We start from the raw sequence: 19,007 nt of genomic DNA on the forward strand, positions 1-19,007 counted from the left end.
GTCCTTGTTCTTTGTCTCCGCATTTTGTTATGCTTTCTTGGTGCACCCCCTAGTGGTCTTTGTGCACAGTCTTTTAGTTAAGCCTTGATTGTTGTAGCTAATACCAGGGGGGATTTGGCCTCTAGGCCAAGTGGCTGTGAGAATCAGCTGTGTCTGCATTGAGAGAACTACTGCCCTCTGGGGAGGTGCTAATCTAGCCTTTGCCTGAGGCTATCCGGCAAATGGCTCTGTGCAGGGCTTGTGCGGGGCAGAGCGGGTCGCATGGGATCAACAGGGCAGGTGGAGGGAGCAGTTATGGCTGCTCTCAGTCCTGTCCCCGGAGGCTCTGCCTCTCATTTCCAGCAACCGCTGAAAACCTCGGAGAGAAAGCTGCCTTCGAGTTCCGACCGATGCCAGACAGTCCCGCTTCTCCCGTTTGAGTCTGGGTCCCTAGAGACTCACCCAGAACTGGAGCTCAGTGCCTGAGCCTCCCTCCCGATTGAAACAGACAACCGCGCCCTCAGCCACCAGACCGTTCCGCGCACCTCCGCACCTTTGTATTTTCCCCACTGCGCCTCCTCTGAGTCTTGGTACACTGTTCTCTTTCCTTCTAGTTGAAGAATTTCCCCTCAGCCAGCTTTCCTGTGGTTCTGGGTGATGTCCGTTCCGTCTTTTAGTATGCACATTTTTAAAAAATATATATTTAATTGATTTTTTTACAGAGAGGAAGGGAGAGGGACAGAGAGTTAGAAACATCGATGAGAGAAAGACATCAATCAGCTGCCTCCTGCACATTCCCCACTGGGGATGTGCCCGCAACCAAGGTACATGCCCTTGACCGGAATTGAACCTGGGACCCTTGAGTTTGCAGGCCGACGCTCTATCCACTGAGCCAAACCGGCTAGGGCTAGTATGCACATTTTAATATTAATACTTCCTATCCATGAACATGGTGTATGCTTCCATTTATTTGTATCTTCTTCAGTGTCTTTCTTCAGTGTCTTATAGTTTTCCAAGTATAAGTCTTTTACCTTCTTGGTTAAACTTATTCCTATATATGTTATTCTTTTTGAATTTTCCTCTACAATTTGGATGCTTTTCATTTCTTTTTCTTATCTGAGTGCTTTGACTAGAACTTCCAATACTGTGTTGAATATAAGTGATGTAAGTGGACATTCTTGTTCCAGATCTTAAAGAAAAAGCTTTCAGCTTTTCATCATTGAGTGTGATGTTAGCTGTGGGTTTGTTATGTGTGGCCTTTATTAGGTTGAGGGATTTTTCCTCTGTCCCCAGTTTGCTGAGAGTTTATCATAAGTGGATGTTGTCTTTTGTCACATGCCTTGTCTGCATTTACTAATATGATCATATGATTTTTATTCTTAATTTTATGCTGTATATCAAGTTCATTGGTTTGTGGATATTGAACCAACCTTGCATCCTAGAAATAAGTACCACTTGATCATAATGTATGCTCTTTTTAATGTATTACTGAAAATGTTTTGCTGATATTTTTTTGAGGATTTTTGCATCTATGTTATTAAGGATATTGGCCTGTAACTTTTTTTGTGTGTGTAATGTTTTTGTCTCATTTTGGTTTTAGGTTAATACTGGCTTTGTAGAATGAGTTTGGAAGCATTCCTCCTTCTTTGGAATAATTTAAGAAGGATAAGTATTCTTCTATAAAACCTGGACTTTTGTTTGTTGGGAGTTTTTTCATTTTTATTGTTAGTGATCAGTATGTTTAGATTTTCTATTTCTTTCTAGTTCAGTCTTGGAAGGTTATATGCTTCTAGAAAATTATCCATTTCTTCTAGGTTGTTCAGTTTGTTGGCATATAATTGTTCATAGTATCCTTTAATGATGCTTTGTATCATTACAAATTTGTTTGTAATCATTACAAATTCAGTTGTAATGTCTCTTCTTTCATTTTTAATGTTATTTATTTGGGCTCTCTCCTGTGAGTTTAGCTAAAAATTTGTCAGTTTTTGCCTAGCCAGAGTGGTTCAGTTGGTTCAGCATCATCCTGTGCACCAAAAGGTTGCCAGTTCAATTCCTGGTCAGGGCACATACCTGGGTTTCAGGTTCAATCTCCAGTTGGGGCACATACGGAAGGCAACCTATCGATGTTTCTCTCTCTGTCTCTCTCTGTTCCTTTCTCTAAGCATGTCCTTGGGTGAGGATTAAAATAGATAGATAGATAGATATTTAAAAATTCCCTACTATTGTACTATAGGCCCTGTGCACGAAATTCATGTACTCAGGGGGGCATTCCTCAGCCCAGCCTGTGCCCTCTTGCAGTCCTGGAGCCCTTGGGGATGTCCGACTAAGCCCTGCTTCTGGCTGAGCGATGCTCCCCCTGTGGGAGCACACTGACCACAAGGGGGCAGCTCCTGTGTGTCATAGCGACTGGTCATTCTGCCATTCAATCGATTTGCATAGTTGTCTTTCATTATACAGGAGGATTACTGTAGATTTCTACCTTTATGTCCATTAATAATTACTTTATATAGTTAGGTGCTCCTATGTTGGGTGTGTATATACTTATGATTGTTATATCCTCTTCTTGGATTGGCCCCTTTGTAATTATATAATGTCCTTCTTTGTCTTTTTTTACATTCTTTGTTTTAAAGTCTATTTAGTCTGATATGAGCATTGCTACCCCAGTTTTCATTTCTATTTGTATGAAATATCTTCTTCCATCCCTTCACTTTTAGTCTGTATGTGCTTGTCAATTTCAAGTGAGTCTCTTGCAAGCAGCATATAGATAGGGCATGATTTTAATCCATTCAGCTATCCTTTGTATATTTATTGAACATTTAATGCCCTTAAAGTCATATTGATAAGTATGTACTTATTGCTGTTGGTTGTTATTTGGGTTGTTTTTGTAGTTCTTCTCTATTCCTTTCTTTTTTTTATCTCTTTCCGTATGGTTTGATGGTTTTCTTTATTCTTCTGTTTGGGTTCCTTTCTCTATTTTTTTCTGTATCGTTTGTAGGTTTTTGGTTTGTGGTTACCATGAGGTTTATGTGTATCATTCTATATTTATAGCTGTTTATTTTAAGCTGCTAGGCATGTAAATTCTCATATTCTAAAAGGACTACATTTTTGCTTCCCCTCCCTCCAGTCTTTATGTTTTGAGGTCACACTTCATTTATCTATTTTTAATTTAAAAAATTTTTTAAACTGATTTTAGAGAGGAAGGGAGAGGGAGAGAGAGATAGAAACATCAATGATGAGAGAGAAAAATTGATCGGCTGCCTCCTTGCACATCCCTTTCTGGTGATGGAGCCCACAACCCGGGCACGTGCCCTTGACCAGAATCGAACCAGTCCGCAGGCTGACACTCTGTCCACTGAGCCAAACCAACTAGGGTTTTTGAGGTCATACTTCAGATATTTTTTGTTTGTTTTCTTTTGTTGTTGTTAATAAATCTTTGTTTTTGTGTGTCTCCTAACTACTTGTTGTAGTTTTTATTGAGTTTGGTACTTTTGTCTTTTGTCTATCATAGTAGCTTTTTAAATGGCTGATTTGCTGTCTCTATTAAATATTTGCCTTTACCTATAGGTTATTTTCCTTTCTCATATTTCCTTGTTTCTGGTTATGGCCTCTTCTTTTCTGCTTAAAGAATACCCTTTACCATTTCTTGTAAAGCTGGTTTAGTGATGATGAACTCCTTAAGTTTTTGCTTGTTCAGAAAATTCTTTATCGTTCCTTCAATTCTGAATAATAATCTTGCCTAGAATAATAAAGTATTCTAGGTTGTAGGTTCTTTTCTTTTAGCACTTTAAATATGTCCTACTGCTCCCTTCTGGCCTGTACAGTTTCTGCTGAGAAGTCAATGGATAGCCTTATAGGTTTTCCCTTGTATGCAACGTATTTGCCTCTTGCTGCACTTAAGATTGCCTCTTAACTTCAGTGTGGGCATATATTTCAGTGTGCCCCTGGAGGGGTGAGTTCATTATCCCCCTGCACCACTGAACTTTTGAACTTCTGCCTTTTTAATTACAATATGTCCTGGTGTGGGTCTCTTTGGATTCATCTTATTTGAAACTTTTTGTGCTTCCTGAACCTGGATATGTTTCCTCTCCCAGGTTAGCAAAATTTGTTCCTTTCTTTCTCTTCTGGGATCCCTATAATGTGATGTTTGTGTGCTTGGTGTTTTCCCAGAGGCTCCTTAAACTATCCTCATTTTTATTTATTTTTTATTTTTGCTGTTCTGATTGATTGGTTTCCACTAGCCAGGCTTCCAGGTTGCTGATCCATTCTTCTATTTTAGCTAATCTGATGCTGATTCCTTCTATTGTATTTTTTCACTTCACTCATCATATTTTTCAGGTCTGCTTGGTTCTTTATTATACTTTCTAACTCTTTGGTGAAGTTCTCTCTAAGTCCCTTTTTTACTCTGAAGTTTGGTGAGCATCCTTATGACCATTTATTTGAATTATTTTTAATATATCTTTATTGATTTCAGAGAGGAAAGGAGAGGGATAGAGAGTTAAAAACATTGATGATGAGAGAGAAACATCGATCAGCTGCCTCCTGCACACCCCCTTCTGGGGATGTGCCCACAACCAAGGTACATGACCTTGACCGGAATCGAACCTGGGACCCTTCAGTCCGCAGGCCGACGCTCTATCCACTGAGCCAAACTGGTCAGGGCTCTTTGAATTCTTTATCAGATAAATTACTTATCTTTGTTTCAATAAGATTCTTTTCTGGGGATATTTCTTGTTCCTTCCCGTGAGAGATATTCCTTCATTTTCCCATTTTGTTTGACATTCTAGTTTATATAACTAGACAAATAGCTATCTTTTCCAGTCTTGAAAAAGTGGCCTTGTGTTGCCTTAGCTGGTTTGGCTCAGTGGATAGAGTGTTGGGCTGTGGACTGAAGGGTCCCAGGTTCTATTCTGGTCAAGGACACATGCCAGAGGTTGCAGGTTCGATCCCCAGTAGGGGGCGTGCAGGAGGCAGCTGATCAATGATTCTCTCTCATCATTGATGTTTCTATCTCTCCCTCTCCCTTCCTCTCTAAAATCAATAAAAATAAAAATAAATTAAAAAAGAAAAAGTGGCCTAGTGGCTTTGTGTGCTGGGTTGTTTGGCAGGCCATTGGAGCCAGCTGCATGTGGTAATGCCCTATTGATCCTGTTTTCTCCCTTCGTTCAGAGCTGAAATGGGCTCTGGGTGGTACAGCTGGAAAAGCACTGCAGTAACCTTGCGTGGAGATCAGAGTCCCTGGATAGAGCTGTGACCTGCCCTATGAGGTGGAGGGAAACAGAAGCAAGGGCGTTCAGTGGCACCCAGAGAAGTCCCACCAGCCTGGAGGCTCCCACGGTTCCCCAGCCTTCCTGTACAGTTCCTCTCTGACATTTATTGTGCAGAAGCGCTCAGTCGCTCCCAGTGGTCTCTTGGAGGAATGGCTCTCTCTATAGGTGGGCATATATTTCAGTGGCTCATGGAGGGGTGAGTGCAATGTCCCCCTACACCACCACCATCTTGGACCTCACTTTCTTTTTAAAAAAAATAAACTACTTGCAAACATTGGTACTTTTTGTTGTTGTTGTTAAAAAAAATTACTTGAAATGCATCTCACAATTGTTCACAACATACCACTGCCTGAAATGAGGCAACAGAATTAAGAACCGGGTCTATACTCATCAAAAGGACCTGCTAAAAAAGATTTGGGTTCAAATTTGAGATGATGGTTGCTGCTAATACTAATTTTGATACCTCTCAAAAGCCCCTGTATTCCATCAGTTTGTCTGTTGGGAGGAGTAGGGAGTATAGTAGTATGACAGTTGTTAAGAGTTCAGACTTTGAGGTCAGACAGACCTGCTTGAGAATCCCCAGGCTGCCACATTAGCTCTGTGACCTTAGGCAAGTCACTTAACTTTTATAAGCCTCAGTTTCTTCGTTTATAAAATGGGAATAATGATAGCTCCTACTTCTGATAGTTACTGTGGAAGTGAAATAAGATAATTTATGTAAATCACTTAACTGCTATTTTTTGGAAATAAATTAGAAATTGACATCCAGATTGGGATCGTCTGTCTCAGAGGAGGAGAGGAGAAAGCTGGGGACCTGGGCCCGTTTCCTCTGCTCATCTGAAAGTCCCAAGAGGCAGAGACCATGTCTGATGTCTCTTATGCTCATGGTGCCCAGCACCCTCTAGATGATCAGAATGTTTGTAAAAGACACTTAGAGACCCAGGGTTCTGTACTTGTCTTCACTGTGCAGCTTGGACAAGGAAGAATGGCCACTGAGCCAAAGACCACGAGAACCAAAAACTCAAGCTAACTGCCAGGCTGGCCCTAGAGTACTCCCCCATCTGGGTGCCTGTCGTGGGAGTGGGTAGGAGTTAGACGAAGTCAACCCAAACATCCAGTGTCTCCATTTCCACGAGGACCAAGAGACCCCCAGAAGTAGTGCAAGAGCAGGGCCCAGTGAGGTGTGACTTTTGATTCAGGCTGTTCTCTCCACAGGCTGCTGAGAATGGTCACGTGGATATCTGCTCCCTTCTGTTGCAACACAGCCCAGCCCTGAAGGCCGTCCGAGATCGGAAGGCACGACTAGCATGTGACCTGCTGCCCCACAACAGTGAACTGCGGGACCTGCTGGCCAGTTGAATCACCACCCTTCGGTCTCAGGCTGCCGTGCAAGGGTACATAGACTAGGTCTCCAAGCCCCAGCTTTGGTCAGCATCCATGCTGCAGGGTGGGAAAGTGAGGCCCAAAGACCCAGGAAGAGCCTGATTTTGGCCCCTGGAGTGACAGAGTAGATTTGGGGGGCTGCAAGTGCTTAAGCCTGGACAGATGACCCTATTCTAAATTAGTTCATGTGGAAACATCTATCCATTTGGAAAAAATAAAGTTATATCCTCACCCATGCCCAGATTAGATTTCAAGTACCTAAATTGTACGTGGCGAGGTAGCTCAGTTGGTTTGATACTCCAAGATTGTGGGTTCAATTCCCCATGAGGGCACATATAAGAATCAATCAATGAATGCATAAATAAGTGGAACAACAACAAATAAACATTTCTCTCTTCCTAAAATCAATAAATAACAAAAAACTTAAATAAAAAGACCTAAGTTGAAAAACACAAAACTTTGCAAGTAAGTATTAGAAGAAACTACAGAATATGTAACAAAAGCTTCTTGCGATCTGAGGTATCTTGGTAAATGTCACTTTCTTCATCTGTGAGATGAGGATGATTTTAGGACCTGCCTCAAAGGCACTGGGGATTTGGTATTTGAATGTATGGGGAGCATTGGAGAGAGTGCCTGGCATGTTGCAAGCAGTGTATTAGATCACACCCTTCCTCAAAACCTGATCAGCACGTTTTTATACCATAATTTCATGCATCTCAATAATCTGATAGATTTAAAAGTGTTGTTGCTATTATTTTGAATTGTTGATTACTAGTGAGGTTGACACCTGTCTTCTGTGAACTTCCTGTCCACATCCTTTGCCCATTAAAAATTTGTTTTTATTGACTCACTAGAGGCCTTGTACACAAATTCGTGCACAGGTGGGGGTCCGGCCAGCTCGCCCCGATGAGCCCATCAGGCCAGCAGAGGGGAGAGGCCACGGGCAGTTGGCTGGCTGACCCCGGCCCCAATCAGAGTGTTGGCTGATTGCGGGCCGGCGCGGGGGCGGGAGGCCTGATCGGGGCCCAGATCAGGCCGGTTGGCTGCTACAGTGCACATCATAGCCACCGTTTGTTCCGCTGTCCCAGTTGCTGGGCATACACACACACACACACACACACACATACACAGATACACTAGAGGCCCAGTGCACAAAATTAGTGCACTTGGGGTTGGGGGTCCCTCAGCCCGGCCTGTGCCCTCTCACAGTCCGGGAGCCCTTGGGGGATGTCCAACTGCTGCAGAGGCAGGGGGAGCTCCTGCCACCGCCACTGCGCTTGCCAGCTGTGAGCCCAGCTCCTGTGTTGAGCATCTGCCCCCTGGTGGTCAATGTGCATCATAGCAACCGGTCATTCCGCTATTGTGTCAATTTGCATATTAGCCTTTTATTATAAAGGATAAAGGATAGGAGTTGTTTATGGTTTCTGGATATTGACTCTGTTTTGGATGTATATATTTTTTCCTTTCATACTGTCATTTGTCTTAACTTTGTTGGCATCTGTTCATGGATTGATAACAGCCACTATAGATGGCAATTTGGCAATAGCTATTAAAATTTAAATCAGCGGTTCTCAACCTGTGGATTGCAACCCTTTTGGGGGTCGAACGACCCTTTCACAGGGGTTGCCTAAGACCATGGGAAAGCACATATATAATTACATATTGTTTTTGTGATTAATCACTATGCTTTAATTATGTTCAATTTGTAACAATGAAAATACATCCTGCATATCAGATATTTGCATTATGATTCATAACAGTAGCAAAATTACAGTTATGAAGTAGCAACAAAAATAATTTTATGGTTGGAGGTCACCACAACATGAGGAACTGTATTAAAGGGTCGCGGCATTAGGAAGGTTGAGAACCACTGATTTAAATGAACAGCCTGGCCAGTGTGGTTCAGTGGTTGAGTATTGACCCATGAAGCAGGAGATCAGGGTTCGCTTCCGGGTCAATAGGGGGCATGCAGGAGGCAACTGATCAATGATTCTCTCATCATTGGTGTTTCGCTCTCTCCCTCTCCTGTCCTCTGAAATCAAGAAAAACATTTTAAAAAATTTTGTTAAATGGGCCAATAATTTGGTTTCCCTGTAGCTACGTAGAAGAATATTCAATCTACAAAGATGCCTATTTACGGAGGTATTCACACATTTGAGCCTGGGGTGTAATGTTAAAAAAAAAAAAAATACAACCCAGGTGCTCCCCGATAGGGAAATCGTTACCTTCTGGTCCACATGCCATTTGAGTGCAATGCAGTGGAATGGAGTATGCTAATGTGGGAAGCGTGCTGAGTTGTAATCACAGTATGTGCCTCAAGACATGTCTGTAGAAACATGTATGTACATACACAAAATTGCAGGAATGAAGTCAGAGCAAGTATAGCAACAGGTGACCATGGTTCCCTAGGGCCACTGTGGTTAGTAAAGGGCGCTTTTTGAGCTTTATTTGTTATGTGTGGATTTTTTTACAAGGAGTAATTTTTTTTTTTTTATTGATTTTTTACAGAGAGAAAGGGAGAGAGATAGAGAGTTAGAAACATCGATGAGAGAGAGACATCGATCAGCTGCCTCCTGCACATCTCCCACTGGGGATGTGCCCGCAACCCAGGTACATGCCCTTGACCGGAATCGAACCTGGGACCTTTCAGTCCGCAGGCCGACGCTCTATCCACTGAGCCAAACCGGTTTCGGCATACAAGGAGTAATTTTTTAAAAAAATTTATTGGTTTTTTTACAGAGAGGAAGGGAAAGGGGTAGAGAGTTAGAAAAATCGATGAGAGAGAAACATCGATCAGCTGCCTCCTGCACACCCCTTACTGGGTATGTGCCCGCAACCCAGGTACATGCCCTTGACTGGAATCGAACCTGGGACCCTGGAGTCCACAGGCTGATGCTCTATCCACTGGGCCAAACCAGTTAGGGCAAGGAGTAATTTTTTTTTAATAAGCCAGTTAGTTTCATGTGGAAGAAACTAGTTTTCCGCTGAGTTTCAGCCCAGCCAGTGTGGCTCGGTGGTTGAGCATCCACCTGTGAACCAGGTGGTTAGGGTTCGATTCCCGGTCAGGGCACATGCACCGGTTGGGGGCTCGATCCCCTGTGGGGGCGTGCAGGAGGCAGCTAATTAATGATATTCCTCTCTCATAGATGTTTCTCTCTCTATCCCTCCCCCTTGCTTTCTGTAAAATCAATAAAAACATACTTTTTAAAAAAAGATGTAACTATTTTTTAAAAAATCTGGTCTCAGAACTGGCAAGGACTTACAAATTAGCTACCCATCGGAAATACCGAGGGAGAGGAGTGTGAGTAGGTGGCTGGCAGTGGAGCCCCAAGCCCAAGTCTAACTTTTTCTTGTCTGTCCACCCTCACTCAGGTCTAGGTAACCCTTTCCCTCCTCATAAGGAAAGACAAGAAAGCACCTTTTTTTTTTTTTTCAACACAAGCTGTACTTTATTCCTGAGGCCCCTGTCGGGCCACTCGCACACACTCCCTGGGGAGCGGTGCCATGAACACCACTCACAGCTCTGTGTGGAACTTGAGGTTGCAGCCTGCCATCTTCTCAGCGTAGTGGGCATCAAAGCGCTCATTCTGGGCCACTGGAAAAACATGGTTTTCCAGTCCCCCGTGATGCCTTTCCTCATGAAGGCGGAAATGCTGTGGAAGAAAGCACCTTTGACAGAACACCCTGAAGCTTACAGATTTTCTTAAAAATCTGGTCTCAGCCCAGCCAGTGTGGCTCGGTGGTTGAGCATCCACCTGTGAACCAGGTGGTTAGGGTTCGATTCCCGGTCAGGGCACATGCACCGGTTGGTGGCTCGATCCCCTGTGGGGGCGTGCAGGAGGCAGCTAATTAATGATATTCCTCTCTCATAGATGTTTCTCTCTCTCTATCCCTCCCCCTTGCTTTCTGTAAAATCAATAAAAACATACTTTTTAAAAAAAGATGTAACTATTTTTTAAAAAATCTGGTCTCAGAACTGGCAAGGACTTACAAATTAGCTAGCCAGCCATGGGTAGGACCTTGGCAGCCCTGAGGTGCCTGGGCCGTCCTTGACCCGAAATCCCCCTCCCTCTCATTTGGTCATCTCTGCTCATGTTACTCCCATTCTGGAGTCTTATTTACTGGCTATCAGGTTTCCTCTCAAAGGTCAAGGCAGAGTTTTTTGCCCGGCTGGTTGAAGGGCATGCTGGCATTTAGGGACTATTAGGAACTTTGATTTTGTGGCTGGTGACAGGTTGCTTTGCGACTGGATTAGCGGTTAATGTTATGTACTTGGACCTGAAGCGATGTCAGTCTCGCCTTCCCCATGGAAAGCCAGGTCCCACTCCAGGAGAGTGTCTGGTAGGGACCTGCATGTGGGGCCTGGGTCTCCCAGGGCTGAGGTGCTGGCAACAGGCTGGACTTGGCCCCCGATGGAGAGGGAGAAGGGCACCTTGGAGGAAGCCACCAAGAGTGGCAGCAGCCTTGGCATTGGGAGACCCCTTGCTGCCTGATTTCTTCCTGTTGGTGCCAGGGGGTTCCCAGGCCCTCTGGGAATCTGGCCTTTCGCAAGGACAGTAGGGCTGGGCCTTTCAGGGTCTCAGGCGGCCGGACCTACAGCAGTGGGGGGGCTCACACTTGACCCTTTTTTGTAAGTGGGGTCTGGACTTAGTAAAGTGGGAGCTCTTTCCCCCTGAATCCGGGCCAGTGGCCCAGGCACCCTAGGACACGTGTCTATGTGGAATTGCTCCAGAGTGGGTAGGGGGGTGGCACAGGTGCAGGGCAGTGGGTATCTGAGGATGCACCTGCCTCAGAGCAGCTCCTCCTGCCTGCCTGCACGGCTACAGGCCCACCCTGGTATTTTGGTGGGCATTACAGAGCCACAGAGTCATCTGGCTCGGGTGCAAGCCACTGCCCCGCCCTGCCTGCCCCCAGGGGACAGCTTGCCTATAAAAGGGCTGGCAGCTCAGCTCTTCTCACTGGGGGTTTGGAGAGCTGGGGGGACCATGGATGTCATCAGCGTGCAGCAGTTGGTAAGGACATGGGAAGAGGGGCAGGAGGGCAGCCAGTCATCTGGGTACCCCCAGACCTTCTCAGCAAAATGAGGCAGCAGCTGCTGCTGTGTCTGAGGATGGGGCTTTCAGAGCCGAAACGGGCAGTTCCCTGGTCTGTGTGCTGGTTCTCCTGTGGGTGGTGAGAGAGCAAGAGAGGGAAGCAGTGACGTGAAAACCCTAGAGGGGAGTGAGTTTTGCCCCGACAGGGATGGTGATGGCTAAAGAGGAACAGGAAATGGCAGGTTGTCTTGGAAAACACTGCTGTAGCCGGGTCTTGGTTGAGCTCAGCTGCCGGACATCCACTGCTCTGGAAACGGCCGGAGGCCGGCTGCCTCAGTGGGGAGGGAGGAGGGTGCTCTCTGGTTCCCTGCCTGAGAGGAACGGCAGCCCAGTGGCACTTTAGGACACACTTTGGCACCACAGTGCCCAGCGGCCCCAGACGTGTAGGTGGCCAGCGTTTGCTCTGGAAGGGAATACAGTTCCCTGTTGCTGGAGCCCCAGAAGTCCCAGGCCCGGCTGTCCTGCCATTCCAGCCTCTCCCTCTACACGCTCGGTCCTCCGTGCGCCTGGCTCCTGATGCCTGGGGTGGGCCAGGCGGGCAGGGCGGAGCACTGTGTGGGGGCTCTGCCCCAGCAGAGCTGAGCTGAGTGCTAGTTCTACCCCTTTTACTGATGAAGCAGCTTTGTGATGAGCAAAGACTGGAACCCAGGAATTCAAGTCCCCCCTCCCCCCGAGGCATCTCCTGTGCCCTGAGCTCGGGGTCGGCTGGCAGTATGGCATGATCTGGTAGGAATGCAAGGGAAGCTGAGGTGTCATGTGCTCCAGCTCCCCTGGACACAAGCCCAGCAGTATAAATAGACGGGGTCACACCCCATCCCGTGCCCTTGCTGGCAGGGCAGGGCAGGCGGGGTTGGTGAGAGCCAGCAGCAACCCTGCATCGAGAGTTTTGAAAAGGGTGAGCTCTTGTCGGACCCCCCACTGCACAGCTCGGCTCTCTAAGGAAAGGACGGCTCCTAATTGTCTTCTTCATCCGTTCCCTGTCCCTACAGGTAAGTGGAGAAAGAGAAGGAAGGAAAGTGTTGGGATGTGGACATGGAATTCCTGATCCTGGAGGCTGGCCAGGAGACTGGAGGCTGGGACCCCATGAGGCCGTGGCCCAGGAGAGGCAGAGGCAGGAAGAGGAGAAAAGGAGGAGAGTGAGTGAGGCGGGTGGGCAGGCCCAGAGCCGGGAGGGCCTGGAGAGCGGGCGTGCTGGCAGCCGGGGCGCTGGTGCTTCTGCAGTGGGCGGGCGGGAGAGGCCTGATGAGAAGAAGCCTGTCCCCTGGCAGATGGCTGCATGGTTTTTGTCTTCTGCCCCAGCTTGAGAGATTTAAGAGTTCCAGAATTAACCTGGAGAATCTGGCTGACTTGGAAAACTTGGTTCAGAGACGAAGAGAAAAGCGATTGAAACGCAGAGTCCCCCCCAGGGCACCTGAGCCCGAGGAGCTTCCGCACCCGTGGGAGGGCTTGGGGAAGAGGGGCACTGCCAGCCACGCCTGAGTGGCAGCGACTGCCCAGCTGCACAGCCTGAGGGGGAGCCCTGCCTGTGCTCTGAAGTCTGAGGTCGGGGAGGCCGGGTCTGCCCCCCAAACCCCTGGGGGCTGCGGCCATCATGCTGTTCCCTTGCTTGTGGCCATAGCACCCGACGTCCGCCTCATGTCCACATGGCCTTCTCCCTGTGCATGGCTCTGCTCCCAATGTCCCCTTTCTGTAAGGACACCAGTTACACTGGCTTAGGGCCCACCTGCACCTGAGCCCTCACCTGCAGGACAGCTGCAGTGATGGTTACAGATATGGTCACATCTGAGGTTCTGGAGGAACAGGACTTCCAACATATGAACTGGGGGTGGGGGGCACAAGTCAACACATAACCCCCACCCCACCAGCTATCTGGCCAGAATCTACTGAGATAAGTTTTTGAAAACCTGTCATTTGTACAAGCCAAGTGCCTCTGTGGGGACCACTTGGTGTGACCAGTGAAGCAGTGGCGTCCCTGCAGCCTGCAGTGTGCAATTGACTTGCTCTCGGCCCTAACCCACCAGCCCCAGGCCCAGCCCCAGGCCCAGCCAGGGCCCGTGGACCTCGACGCGTTCCTGAAGGCAGCGGCTGAGAACCAGGAGGCCCTGATTGACAAGTACCTGGCGGACGGAGGGGACCCCAATGCCCACGACAAGGTAGCGAGGGAGGCGAATCGGAGAGCAGCTCAGCAGCTGCAGGAGTGCCGTCGGGGTGCTCCAGTCCAGCCTAGGGGACCACAGGCTTTTCTGTATGGGACACAAATCCCAGGGGCCCCCCGAGCCGGGAGGGAGGGGCTCTTCGCATGATTAAGGAGCAGGTAGCTCTCTCTGCAGGGCACCAACTCTGGGAATGGGGTGGGGGTGGGAGTGGGACTCTAGAGGTGGCCCTGTTCCCCCAGCTTCCCCTCCCGTCTCCACCACCAGCTCCACCGCAGGGCCTTGCACTGGGCCTGCCTGAAGGGCCACCGCCAGCTTGTGAACAAGCTGCTGGAGGCAGGGGCCGCTGTGGATGCGCGTGACTTGGTGAGAATCGGGGAAGGCTCCCCCTCCCAGCAGAGGCCGGGCCGGCATGCGGTGCCTCACACTTCAGCGCTTTTGTTTTGCAGCTGGACAGGACACCTGTGTTCTGGGCCTGCCGTGGGGGACACCTGGACATCCTCAAACAGCTGCTTAACCACGGAGCCCAGGTCAACGCACGGGACAAGGTGAGGGCATGCCAGGGGGCGGCCTGTTGGGGGCCGACTTCCTGGAGGAAGCACAGCCCTGGGGTGGGGGCGAAGCCTGCCCCTCAGGAGTGACACTGTCCCTCGCGCCCTTAGATCTGGAGCACCCCCCTGCACGTGGCCGTGCGCACGGGGCACTGCGAGTGCCTGGAGCACCTCATCGCGTGCGGGGCCCACATTGACGCGCAGGACAAGGTCGGCGCTTGTTTGGGGCAGCTCCGGCTCAGGCAGGAGGAGGTCCCCTTTTTTTGAGGATACGTTTATAAAGCTGGGGACAGTGAAACGAGGGCTTAGGGTAGAAGCAGCAACGGGAGCACCGAGGTGGGGCTGCTCTCACGCCCTGGGAAGTCAGAGCAGGGGACCCAGGGGACAGATTCGGGGGGTGAGTCGAGTAAGAGCTGCTGCTGCCCACTGCTCCCCCGGTTGCACATCTAGCGGGGTCCCTGCGAGTCGGAGATGCGTTCCTGTGGGGGAGAGCACCGATGTCCCCCTTCTCGACAGGAAGGAGACACAGCGCTACACGAGGCTGTGCGGCACGGCCACTACAGAGCCATGAAGGTGCTGCTGCTCTACGGAGCCCAGCTGGGCGTGCGGAACCAGGTGAGTCCCCGCAGCCCGCACCCGGGAAGGCAGGTGGGGGCGCTAAGGGGAGAGGACTGACCCAGCCACCTCGTTCCCAGGCTTCAGCGACCCCCGTGCAGCTGGCCCGCGACTGGCAGCGGGCCATCCGGGAGGCTCTGCAGGCCTACCAGGGGCATCCCCGCAGCCGGTGCTGACGACAGCGCCCGCCGCCGCCGCTCAGCCACCAGTCCACCCTGTTTCCCCATCACATGTCTGCAGTGCTGATCTCAGGCCTCCAGGGCAGGCAGTCATGTCAGCTCAGCCCGGCCCGCAGGTAGAGCAGCTGCCCGAGGGCCTGAGCCAGGAAGGGCTGAAGCAGGACCCGGAGGCCCAGACGGGACAGTGGAGCTGGGAGCTCGGGGTGGCCACGAAGCCAAGGAAGCTCAGCCTCCAGCTCCCAGGGCCGCGCTGGGCTTCCCAGTGCCAGGGGGCCTCCGAGGAGACTGCTCGTCCCCTCCCTCCCACGGGCGTTTCCTGCCGGGTGGCAATTTCGCAGCTGCCAGTGCCCGCGGGTGGGTCTCTCAGCGACTCCGCTCCTGTCAGCCGGTGTCTGGAGTGGCTCTGGTGTCGGGTCTGGACGGGGCTGCTCAGCAGGTCTGAGGCCCCACTGCAGAAGTCCAGTGCCAGCCTGGTTGCCACAGGAGCCCCAAGACTGAGGAGCTGGAGCCAGTACTGAGAGAACCTGCGCCCGCTGTCTAAAGGCTGCTCTGCAGGGGTCAGCTGGTAGCTCTCCTGGTGACGGTGAAGCGCCTGGGTGCTGGGGTTGCTTGTGGCCCACTCAGCTTTTGGGGTGGTGGCCCGTAACCCTCCTTTGCCTCAGGTGCCAATGCCGCCCTGGCACTGGAGCTTATACGTACCCTGCAGCTGTCACCTCTGCCACCTCCGCAGGCACCGCGGGTTCTGAGCACTGCGTGAAGGGAAGCAGAGGAGCACACCTGCCCTGCAGCTGGCTGGCGCACGTTTAGGGCCCAACTCCACACACACTCTCCAAATGGACCCTCCCCTTCCGCTGTCCCTGGCACTTCCAGTTGTGCTGGTGTGGACGTGCTCCTGGCAGGGCTGGGTCTGCAGTGCCAGGAAGTGAGCCTTGAGGAGCTCAGCCCTGACCCGAGAGCTGTAGGCCAAGGGGCAGCTCCAAGGTGAAGGGCCGGCCTCCCTCCCACATGTGCGGCCCCTGGGCAGACACTGTGCCAAGCAGTTACTTCTGTCTAACTGGTGGCCTTCTCAGGCCAAGACCAAGGCTCTTCTTATTGTGTGAAAAAGCCGACTAGAGCCCACACCTTCCCTTCCCTTGGCAGCCCCTGCCCTGGGGGACAGAGCCAGCACTCACCAGATGCTGGGGCCATGGGAGGAGCAGGGACTCCAGTCCATGGAGAAGACGACTCCCCGCCCAGAAAACGGGGACACTTAAGTAACTGACAACAGTACCTTTTTATACGCGTCAATATGTTCATTAAAATAGGCTGGTCATCCATCCGGTCTAGTGTGTGCTGGGCTGGAAGCAGCGAGGCCATCACGCCCGGGGCCAGCCTGTTAACCACGCCACAGCGGACAGCGAGGTAGGCCCTGTGCACACTGGGCAGTCTGGGCCCTTGGCCCTCACGCTCAAGGCATCTCTACTCATGGATGGACAGGTTCAAAAAGCAGTGGTTCTCAGCCTTTGGCTGCTTATTAGAATCACAGGCAAAGCTTTAGAAGTCCTACTATCCAGACAACTCAATCAGAGTCCCTGGGTGGGACCCAGGTGTTAGCACTGTCATGCAGACCACACACTGGTCCACACAGGAATCCTAAAGAACCCACAAAACCAACTAGAATAAGAGTTCGGCAAGATCTCAGGATATAAGGTAAACATACAAAAACCTATTTCCACATATTAACAATGACCATGTGATCACCACAATGAAAACCTAAGTACTGCCCTGGCCGGTGGCTCGGTTGGTTGGAGTGTCCTACACACCCAAAGGTTACAGTTCGATTCCCGGTCAGGGCACCTAACTAGGTTGCAGTTTTCATTCCTAGTCGGGACGCATACAGGAGTCAACCAATCAATATTTCTCTCTTCCCCTCTCTCTCAAATCAATAAGGTGAGGATTAAAAAATAAAATCAATAAACCATATCCTTGGTGAGGATAAAACAAAGTACCATTTACAATTGCTTCTAAAAATAAAGTACTTAATTGTAAATATAACAAAATACATAAGGACTTATATGCCAAAAGCTACAAAACACTAATGAATGAAACCAACCAAGAGTTAAATGGAGACTTACGGTGTTCATGGACTTCGAGATGCAACACAGCAATGATTTCAATTCTCCCCAAATTGATATACAGATTTAATGCAGTTCCTGCCAAAACCCCAGGAAGATATTTTACAGAGGTAGATAAGATTATTTTTAAACTTATAGCTAAATCAATTTTGAAAAAGAATAAAGTGGAAGGAGTCTACCAGATTTCAGAACTCATTACAGGCAAACGTCGGAGATAGCAAAGGTTTGGTTCCACACCACTGCAGTAAAGTACACTGTAACCTTGCTGGTGGAAGGTCTGGCCTTCCATTTGTAGGCCATGCAGCACCTGTGGCGAGCAATAAGGTGAAGCGCAATAAAACGAGGTGTGTCTGTGTGCAGTCTCCGGAATCAGTGTGGTACTGACAGACACGCAGACCAACAGTACAGAATACACAATCCAGAAATAGGCACAAATGCCCAAGTGACTTTCTACAAAGATGCAAGGTTTAACCAGTTAACTGCCACGGTATTTTGAATTTAATTTAAAAAGGTCCGCTGCTTGAGTCATAGGCACTTATGGTGCACGAATGGTTAATTCATGAAGGAGAGACAAAGGTGCTGGAGCAACTGGACATCTATAGGCTAAAAAAAGTTACCAGGCAGACAACTAACAAAAGAGGATTCCTGGTCAACGTCCACACACACACCTGAGGTCCGCACACGAGACACTGAGGGTGGGAGCAGAGGAGGCAGGACGGGGAGGGGCCACAGATGCAGTCGGCACCCACCATGGCCCCAGCTGATTCAAGAACGGGAAGGAGTCGGGCCGCTCCCCTCACGCAACAGCAGAGGGCAGAGGCCACGCTGCCGCCTGCGTGGGTGACAGGGCGGAGGTGAGGTACAGCCACGTGGCAGCCGCAGACACTCAAACCTGCCCGCCCCTACCTGCTGCAGCCCAGCTCACCCGGGAGTGGAGGAGCCAGGGGCAGTCCAAAGGGTGGAATGGGCACACGTGACATTCCCGCCTGAGCAGCAGCTCCCACTACAGCTAACCTGGGCTGCGACCTGGCACAGCAGTGTCGCCACTGCAGCAGACCGGTGGTCACCATTACTAGCAAGAAGGCAGAACTTCAGACTTGTGAACCCGCCTCCCCCCACCCTTACCAGCCATCATGGTGGCACCTGGTGTGGAGACACCTCAGATGGCAGCCTCTGGTTACAAAGAGGCAGCCCTGGGGACTCACAGGCCCGGAGCCCAACAGCCCATCAGAATGGTACCGAGACTGAGGAAACCCACGGAGGGGTCACCAAACTCCTTGGGAAACACGGGGCATTTTCCATGACAGGCAACGCTGCCCCGAGGTCCCAGGTGCCAGTAGAGCAGGTAAAAGAACGAAAACTTGCAATATAGCACCATCTAGTGGAAAACAAGAGAAAGACCTATACTTACCGACCTGCAGAGTTGTGAGCAAAACCGTTCCTAGGAGTTCACGGACTTGCGTGCCCAGGCAGAGAACAACCCACCCATCAAGCACCATGAATAACCACAGCGACAAGGTAGCTCAGAAGGAAAAGTCTCTAGAAACAAACTCCAAGACAACTGAAGACTATATTTAAATGACAGAATTCAGGATTGCAATTATGAAAAAACTCAGGCAGTTCAATGAGCCAAGGAATAAAATCTACAAATGAAAGAACTTTATCAGAGAGAC

At 49.7% G+C, this 19,007-nt stretch overlaps 2 protein-coding genes across 2 annotated transcripts in view; both read left to right on the plus strand.

The window, feature by feature from the left end:
• ANKRD39 (ankyrin repeat domain 39) overlaps positions 1–6,864 on the plus strand; it is a 25,385-nt gene extending 18,521 nt beyond the window's left edge. The window contains exon 5 of the mRNA XM_006773070.2: positions 6,462–6,864. Within this exon, the coding sequence (XP_006773133.2) occupies positions 6,462–6,605 (144 nt within the window). The 3' untranslated portion in view covers positions 6,606–6,864. The remainder of the gene's footprint in view (positions 1–6,461) is intronic.
• Positions 6,865–11,571: 4,707 nt separating this feature from the next.
• On the plus strand, positions 11,572–17,689 carry ANKRD23 (ankyrin repeat domain 23). Its single transcript, XM_006773071.2, has 10 exons — positions 11,572–11,641; positions 12,712–12,858; positions 13,022–13,158; positions 13,643–13,646; positions 13,756–13,875; positions 14,143–14,241; positions 14,325–14,423; positions 14,538–14,636; positions 14,943–15,041; positions 15,122–17,689. Exons 1-10 carry the CDS (start codon positions 11,615–11,617, stop codon positions 15,215–15,217), a joined length of 927 nt encoding a protein of 308 aa, XP_006773134.1. The 5' UTR covers positions 11,572–11,614; the 3' UTR covers positions 15,218–17,689.
• The last annotated feature ends 1,318 nt before the right edge of the window (positions 17,690–19,007 follow it).

Source organism: Myotis davidii, unplaced genomic scaffold (genome assembly GCF_000327345.1).
Source record: "Myotis davidii unplaced genomic scaffold, ASM32734v1 scaffold1065, whole genome shotgun sequence".
In the NCBI taxonomy this organism is placed as follows: Eukaryota; Metazoa; Chordata; class Mammalia; order Chiroptera; family Vespertilionidae; genus Myotis; species Myotis davidii.

Coding starts and splice junctions, on each gene's coding strand:
- ANKRD23 (XM_006773071.2), top strand. CDS start 11,615: ATGGATGTCATCAGCGTGCAGCAGTTG. Junction 13,876..14,142: donor ACCCCAATGCCCACGACAAG/GTAGCGAGGGAG, acceptor CTCCACCACCAG/CTCCACCGCAGGGCCTTGCA. Junction 14,242..14,324: donor CTGTGGATGCGCGTGACTTG/GTGAGAATCGGG, acceptor TTTGTTTTGCAG/CTGGACAGGACACCTGTGTT.